Source organism: Mustelus asterias, chromosome 15 (genome assembly GCF_964213995.1).
Source record: "Mustelus asterias chromosome 15, sMusAst1.hap1.1, whole genome shotgun sequence".
Classification (NCBI taxonomy): Eukaryota; Metazoa; Chordata; class Chondrichthyes; order Carcharhiniformes; family Triakidae; genus Mustelus; species Mustelus asterias.
In genome coordinates, this window is record NC_135815.1 from 42,811,386 (window position 1) to 42,820,376 (window position 8,991).

At 41.5% G+C, this 8,991-nt stretch overlaps 1 protein-coding gene across 1 annotated transcript in view; it reads right to left on the bottom strand.

Annotated features, from left to right (window-relative positions):
• Positions 1-5,906, bottom strand: part of LOC144504490 (uncharacterized) — a 56,128-nt gene extending 50,222 nt beyond the window's left edge. Inside the window, exon 1 of the mRNA XM_078229834.1 lies at positions 5,861-5,906. Coding sequence (XP_078085960.1) covers positions 5,861-5,905 — 45 coding nt within the window. The 5' untranslated portion in view covers position 5,906. The remainder of the gene's footprint in view (positions 1-5,860) is intronic.
• Between the last annotated feature and the right edge of the window lie 3,085 nt (positions 5,907-8,991).

Consider the following 8,991-nt stretch of genomic DNA (forward strand, 5'->3'; position numbering starts at 1 on the left):
AACCAATTGCCAACATATGATCAAAGGTTATCTCTTTAATCTCTTTACTCTTGTACTCTGTGCCCTGATTTATGACTTTATCAACTTTCATTTGTACTTTAAATAAATTTGAAAACCTGACTCTAATGCACCCCCTTCAGCAAATTACCATTCACTGTATGCCCTCATCCTTGCAAAGTGTATTGTCTCACACATGTTGACATTATGCATCTACCACCCGTCAGCCATTTTTTGTTAACTTGTTTACACAATCGTTCTCTGGAAACCAATTCTTTTTACAGTTATCTCTAACACTTTTAGTATACCTACATTCTTACATCCAAAAATGTTTGTAAAAATATTTAACATCTATGTGCCACATGTTCATATTTCTCCAATCAGACATCTTTCTTGAGCAACCGTACACTCTTTCCAACACTGACTTTTTTTATATGGTTAGATTAAAGCCAGTGCTACTTTTTTATACTTGGTAACCTTTTTCAATTTTTCCTCTTAATATTCATTTTCACCAGGCACTGCACCTTCCATATTTCTCATTATTTTTGGTATTGTTAGCTCTAATTTTTTTCAAATGTTTTCCTAAAGTTTTAATCTGATCATCTGCAGATCTATGTTCTTGATTCCCCACTGTCTTTAAGCAATAGATTTATTTTCTGCTTTTCTCAGATATTTCATCTCATATTTAAAATATTTCTCCACCACCCACACAAATACTGGATCAATTTTCTCATTGTGATATCTGTGATGCGCTATCAATCAGGCAAAAGACTACTTGTGTGCCAATACAACTATAGGCTTTTATTCATTACAGAACCAGGAGCACATCCCAACAGATAACCGACCCGAACTGAACAAGGGGGAGGAAACAGTCACCTTTATACTAGGTGACAAGGGGAGGAGCCGAGCCGGCAGGGGATGTGTCCAGGCATAACAAACACACAACGGTGGGCCAGGCAGGACAAAGGCACAACTGAAGTCCACCACAATCTGCACAACTTTCTCAGCCTCTGCACCAAGTGACTTCTCATTCTTAGTGATTTCAACCTACATCTCAAGTTCTCATGCTCTCTCTCTGTTCAGGTTCCTTCCACTTACATTGTATAAGACCATAAGACATCGGAGCAGAATTAGGCCACTCAGCCCATCGAGTCTGCTCCACCATTCAATCATGGCTGATATTTTTCTCATCCCTATTCTCCTGCCTTTTACCCATAACCCCTGATCCCCTTATTAATCAAGAACCTATCTATCTCTGTCTTAAAGACACTCAATGACCTGGCCTCCACAATCTTCTGCGGCAAAGAGTTCCACTGATTCACCACTCGCTGGCTGAAGAAATTACTCCTCATCTCTGTTTTAAAGGATCGTCCCTTGAGCCTGAGGTTGTGCCCTCTGGTTCTAGTTATTTCTACTAGTGGGAACATCCTCTCCATATCCACTCTATCCAGGCCTCGCAGTATCCTGTAAGTTTCAATAAGATCCCCCTCATCCTTCTAAACTCCAACGAATACAGACCCAGAGTCCTCAACCATTCCTCATACGACAAGTTCTTCATTCCAGGGATCATTCTTGTGAATCTCCTCTGGACCCTTTCCCAGGCCAGCACATCCTTCCTCAGATATGTGGTCCAAAACTGCTCACAATTGTGATTTCTAGAAGGAATTAGATATAGTTCTTGGGTTTAACGGGATCAAGGGATATGGGGAGAAGGGAGGGATCAGGATATTGAATTTGATGATCAGCCATGATCATAATGAATGGCGAAGCAGACTCAAAGGGCCGAATGACCTCCTCCTTCTTCTAGTTTCTATGTCATTCCTTCACTATCTCTGGCTCAAAATCCCTGAAAACCCTTCGTAACAACGCTGTGGATGTACCTAAACCACAGAGACAGTAGCAGCTTCTCAAGGGCAATCAGGGGTGGGAAACAAATTCTGGCCTTGCCACCAACACCCACATCCCATGAAAGAATAAATAGGAGAAAGTTAAACTGGGAATGGGTAGAAATATCTTTGATTATCAGGACCTGAGTACTAAGAGATGAATTATTTGCATTAAATCAGACATGGGATCGAAGGAGTGTTTGTGATATAAATGTTACACCATGTTGGGATAGAGAAGGGAAAAAGCAACAAACCTTACTGTTGTTTTTCACTGGAAAGTCTGTAGCAATGTAGAAATGTTAGAATTATGTATGAGGAGAGCACTAGGCAAATAATCAGTGAACACTGACAGTCCTCACTTATACTTGGAGAATATTCACATATTCAAAGTATTGGTAAGTGCGGTATGGTGGCACAGTGGTTAGCACTGCTGCCTCACAGTGCCAGGAACCTGCTTTCAATACTGGCCTTGGGTGACTGTCTGTGTGGAGTTTGCACATTCTCTCTGTGTCTGCGTGAGTTTCCCCTGGGTGCTCCAATTTCCTCCCACAGTCCAAAGGACTGCAGGTTAAGGTGGATTGGCCATGGGAAGTTATGCTTTAGAGCCCAAAGATGTCAAGGTTAGATGGATTAGCCATAGTAAATGGGGTTACAGGGATAGGGTGGGGGAGAAGGCCTGGGTAAGATGGTCTGTCAGAGAGTTGGTGCAGACTCGATGGGCCAAATGGCCTCCTTCTGCGCAGTCGGGATTCTATGCTTCTATGGTTAACATGCGTGGAAGTGTACATTATATTAGAATGTCTCGGAGTGTGGGCAGGAATGGAAAATGTCTATGAAAAGCAACCCTAATCCATTCCTTTTGGTTGTTGAGCTGTGGATGAACTGATGGAACTGCATTTATTAGCCATCCATAGTTCAGAAGGTGGTAGCGGATGTCACTGAACTGCTGCAGATTTTTTCAAAAAATTCTTTTACGACATGCATCACAGGCAAAGTCAGCATTTGTTGGTTATCTCTAATTGACCTTGAGATGATGGTGGGTGAGCCATTGCTCTGAATCACCATGGTCCATCTGGTGTAGGTAAACATGCAGAGCGACAGTGAAGGAATGGGTAAGATGTTTCCAATTCAGGTTGGTGTGTGGCTTGGAGGGGAACTTGCAGGTGCTGGTGTTTCATACACCTGCTGTCCTGGTCTTTTTGGGTGTGGAAGTACGGGTTTGGAAGATGTTTTTAGAGGCTCCGAGGCCAGTATTTCTTGTATATTGTACAGATTGCTGCCATTGTGCATCAATGGTGGAAGGATTGAATATTTAAGGTGGTGGAAGGGGTACCAACAAGTGGAGTGCTTTGTGCTGGATTCCATCAAGCTTCTTGAATGTTATCGGAGTTGCACAGATTTAGGCAAGTGGATAGTATTCCATCACACACTCCTAATGTGTGCCTTGTAGATAGTGGACAGACTTTGGAGAGTCAGGGCTTGAGTTATTCATCACAGAATTCCCAACCTCTGAACTGCTTTTGTAGCCATAGTATTTGCATGACTACTCCAAAGTTAAAGTTTATTTATTAGTCACAAGTTGGCTTGCATTAACACTGCAATGAAGTTACTGTGAAAATCCCCTACTTGCCACACTCCGGTACCTGTTTGGGTACACTGAGGGAGAATTTAGCATGGCCCAATGCACCTAACTAGCACGGCTTTCAGAGTGTGGGAGGAAACTGGAGCAGCAGGAGGAAGCCCATGCAGACACAGGGAGAACATGCAGACTCCGCACAGACAGTGACCCAAGCCGGGAATTGAACCCGGCTCCCTGGCGTTGTGAGGCAGCAGTGCTAACCACCCTGCCACCGTGCCACCCCTCCAGTTAAGTTGCTCATCAATGGTAACCCCCATTATTGATGGTGAGGGCTCACCCATGGCAATGCCATTGGATTCCATGATGTGGAGATGCCGGCGTTGGACTGGGGTAAACACAGTAAGAAGTCTAACAACACCAGGTTAAAGTCCAACAGGTTTATTTGGTAGCAAAAGCCACTAGCTTTCGGAACAGGCTGTTCCTTCGTCAGGTGGGTGGGAACTCCCACTCACCTGACGAAGGGACAGCCTGTTCCGAAAGCTAGTGGCATTTGCTACCAAATAAACCTGTTGGACTTTAACCTGGTGTTGTTAGACTTCTTACAATGCCATTGGATATCATGGGGCGATGGTAGATTGTCTCTTGTTGGAGATGATCATTTCCTGATAGCTATGTAGCATAAATTTTACTTGAGTATTGATGGCGCTCTCATGATGGCTGGAATATTTCAGCATCATGACTCATTGATGATGAAGAAATGGGACTGCTTGTCCAGGTCAGGATGGTGTGTAACTTGAGAGGAATTTGGAGGCAATGATGTTTCCATGACTTCTCGATGGAAGAGATGTTGGGCTGGAGGGTGCTGTCAAATGAACCCTGTCTTGAACAGTATTGAGCTTCTTGATTGTTGCAGTAGCTTTTGTTGAGCTGGGGTAGGTCTTCTGGAAAGGCTTTTGAGGGATCAGCAAGTGAGTTGGAATACTAACCTCTCTTGCCTTGTTCTGGTGGTCAGAATTAAGGGAGTGCAGATATATTGAAGAGTTGTGGAATTAAGGATTACTTTAAGTAGTATATACACAGAAAATAAAAAAATTAAGATGGAAAATGCATCCAGCCTAGAAAAGATGTAAAATGGTCACTGTACCATTGTGCACAAGAAAAACAGTTTCCTCTTTAGGTTATTTTGCAAATAGTCAGGGCCCAATTCCACATGCAGCAGATCTGATTTAATCCCGAACTGTTCCCCCCTCTCCGGAAACAGTGGTCTGGATTTAACAAGGTGTCATAGTGTCCACCACCCCCCCTCCCCCTCGCAAGATACAAGGTCGTAGTAGAGCCTGCCCACTGCGATGGCTGCATTACAGCCAACTACCACTGGGAGCAGTGTTGAGTGGGTGGGCAGGGCGTCACTGGATTTTATGTGCTCCCCACCTTCAAATCCACCGAGTTGGAATGTATAATTCAGCCTCATGAATTGTCCACCGGACCTGGATTTGGATCCAACAATTGCATTGGCTCATAGTAAGGCTCCTCTATGAAATAATTTTGGGCAGTCTACCCTGTTCCTACATAAATAATTCAAAATTATGCGTGATTGGGCATTAAATTATTTGTTAAAACCAAAAGGGCTGCTGATATGTAAAGCCACTAGTGCAAGGATGTATACTTGTTTGTAGGTTGAGGTAAAAACATAGAAGCAGGGCAGAATAAGTTGAACTTAAAAGTTTTTAAATGCAGCTACAACATAGCAAGCTTGAGGCTGACACTGAGTGGAAAAGGAGAGGCAGTGACACAGTAGAATTGTCACTGGACTAGCAATGCAGAGACTCAGGGTAATGCTCTGCGGACCTGGGTTCGAATTCCACCATGGCAGTCTAATGATGACCATGAAACCATTGTCGATTGTCGTAAAAACCCATCTGGTTCACTAATGTCCTTTAGGAAAGGAAATCTGCTATCCTTACCTGGTCTGGCCTACATGTGACTCCAGGCCTACAGCAGTGTGGTTGACTCTCAAATGCCCTCTGAAATGTAGGGCAGTTAGGGATGACCAGTAAATACTGGCCCAAACAGCAATGCCCTCGTCCCGTAACAATGAATAATTTCCCAAACTCTGACAGTCATCACTTTCATGAAAAACTCACATTGAAATTAATTTATTAGGAGGTAGCCTTTGCTTTAAGTTATGATATGGCTTACATTCAGTCAGATTTTTTGACTTTCCAGGGGAAGGAATATACAAAAGAGGAATCTTTAACACAGCCACCTCTCCAGCAGGAGAGTCAATTATATACCTGTTTGGACACCCATACACGAAATAGGTTCCTTTTGCCTTGAATGTAGTATTATAATCAGTATCGTGGGCATCAGATATTTAGCTACTAGCTGGTGTACTTACTTTTACAGACATCCCTTGCACTAATTCAGTCCTGGCCACCACCATTCTGCAAAATCAGTAAAAGATATGTCAGGCAATATCGGGGTTTGTTCCATACATTTTATAATTTATTTTAAGAACAACAGTGAAAATTACTATGAGCTTTGAGGTTTATTTGTGGACTGCCTTCCTGTCTTTTGTGGCCTTCAGCAGACTTTGCAACATTTCTTTCACTGATGACCTGATGTCGATATTGGTAGCCCTAAGATTCGTGGTGTGTTCCCTCATTTACATGCTCGCCAGTAAGGAGAAAAGAAGTGAAAAGACTGCAAAGTAGAATTCTTGGTGTTACGGGGAAGTGCCGAGCCTCCACTTGGCAATGGGCTACTGTGATATAATTGGCATTACAAAATCAGAAATGGAAATCATATCCATCAATCAGTGGTGCAGTATGCTGGGCAGCACTGAGAGCTACCCTCAAGTATGACATTATTTATAGAATCATAGAATCCGACAGTGCAGAAGGAGGCCATTCGGCTCATCGACAGTTGAAGATGAGAACACTGGTGACATAATTTGTACTTCAGATGCCTGCTTAAAGTAACTCAAATATTCAAACTATCTAATAATGCTAATTTTACTCCTTTTTAGAACGTTTTAAAAGTCCTTCGTGCTGGGTGGAATTACTTTGTACTTGGCGTTCAAGAATTTGCAAACAATTATACAATGCCGTACGCAACTTCTTTTACTGTGGTTACTGAGATGCGCTGAAGGAATGACTGAACATTGTGGGATTCCACACATTGGATTGTGTTTCTATTTTAATGACACCAAATATCAAATGTTTGTAACTTCAAATCTCCAGCAATATTAAAATCTGAATTTATTTTCAATATGAAACTACTGTTTTTATCGTATTAAATGATAGGTCTGGCATTATTAATCTAATACATACATTACCTTTTTAATAAGGACTATTGATAAACCTAAAGCAAATATATGGATTTTGTTCGCGTTTGCCTCTGCCAATATATTATGTTGTCGTGAACTGTCTTCACAAGTATACATTCAAATAGAACCCTGTTCTCATTCTAATTGCTATTAAATTATAGACTTTACACATTATTAGTTTCTTTGAATGTTGTAATTTATTTAGAATCTTTATTTTCTTCCCATTGTAGTCTGAATTTAGTGACCATTTAATAACCTAGACCTGTACCTTTATTGTGCTTTTATTGTAAAGACCAGCCAATCTATATCTTCATGAAAGACTTTCCAGCTCTGAGCTATCATTCAGCCGTATAAATCAGTTTGTTAGGAATTGCAGAAAATTGAATATATGCAGTGACAGTTCATTCTACTGGCATTAATCCTGTTTTGAGTTCTCCACTACAAATTTAATGCAAATGCTGATTAAACAGTTAAAGAATGCAAAGGAAACATTTGTTTGTAAAGGCTGGTTAACACTTTGTTACTGATGTCATCAGAACATGCTGTTTTTTGCTCTTTGCTGATTGTAATAGCCAAATAGAATCTCTACAGTGTACAAGGAGGCCAGTCGGCCCATCGAGTCTGCACCGATCACAATCCCACCCAGGCGATATTCCCGTAACCCCTTATATTTACCCTGCTAATCCCCCTGACACTAGATTTAATTTAGCATGGTCAATCAGCATAACCCACACATTTTTGGATTGTGGGAGGAAACCGGAGCACCCGCAGGAAACCTAGGCAGACATAGGGAGAATGTGCAAACTCCACACAGACAGTGACCTGAGGCCGGAATTGAACCCGGGACCCTGGCGCTGTGAGGCAGCAGTGCTAACCACAGTGCCACCGTGCGCCCTACCTCATTTGAAGGCAACTGAACAACCTAGGGACAAACATTAAGTCAATCAGAGACTGTGGAGAGGACTGTTGATAATTTTATTATGTTCCCTTGAGGTACCAAAATGATCAGAAATATATATTCCAATAAAAGTCAGCAAACAGAAACATCAATGGAATAAGAACAAACTATCCCAGTCAAATAATAGAAGTATTACAACACTAAAGGGACACTTTGTGAGAGTAAGAGTTCACACTACCTTTGCACTTTGAAGTTTTGGGCTCTTTTGGGATTAGCGCATAATGAGTTAAAGCAACTTTCTGGTGAGCATTGGTTGTGTTGTGTAAGTGGGTCACAGGGTTTCTTCCTAAAACTAAAGACCTGAAGGTATGTGTGAATGTCACTCCCTTATGTCTTTAATGGACTGGAAGATATTGGATTGGTCACTGATTTTCACAACAACAAAATAAGTTGTCATTTCACCATGGTAACAGAATGATTAAAAGAGACTGAGACAAGCTAAGTGCATCATGGTGTCTCCACTTTGTTATTCTGATATCACTTTTCTGTATTTTTGTACTTTGATTTAGTGTTTGTATGTATGGAATGTAGAAAACATGGGTAGAATTAGTATAAGAGTTGTGCCCGCTATATATTGTACTCATGCTGGATTGTTTGTACAGGATCATGTAATATGAGTTTATTAAAGACCCATATAATTCACACCGCAATTGTGAAGTGTAATAGTTACATTGTGTACTTTCTACAGGATGCACTGCAGAAATTTCAAATTCTCCTCCAAGTTGTACACTATCCTGATTTGAGTGTTTATCCCCTACTCATTCATAGCAGTCGGGTTATCAGGTTCTAGAACCTCTTAACCTGCCACAGGTACCTTCACTAAATAGATTGCAGTTATTGATGAGGGTGCTTGACCCACGGGGACCATCTCAAGGCAACTCAGGAAGAATAATGAATAAAGGCTTTGCTAGTGATTTCCCCATATCGCAAAAACAAATGTAAAAAGTAGCAAGGAAGTTATCCCGAGCTTTTCTAAACCACTGGCAAGTACTCAATTAAGAATATTATGTCCATTTCTGGGCAAAATAATTTAAGAGGGGCGTCAAGGCCTTGAATAGGGTACAAAGAGGATTTCCCTGAATCATACTAGGCCCAAGCACCTTAATTAATGAAGAGACTAGAGAAACGGGATTGTTCTCTTTAGAGCAGAGGAAGTTAAGTGGAGCTTTGATGGAGGCACTCAGAATTAAGAAGGGTTTTGATAAAGCAAATAAAGAGAAACTGTTTTCACCAGTGGGTGAAT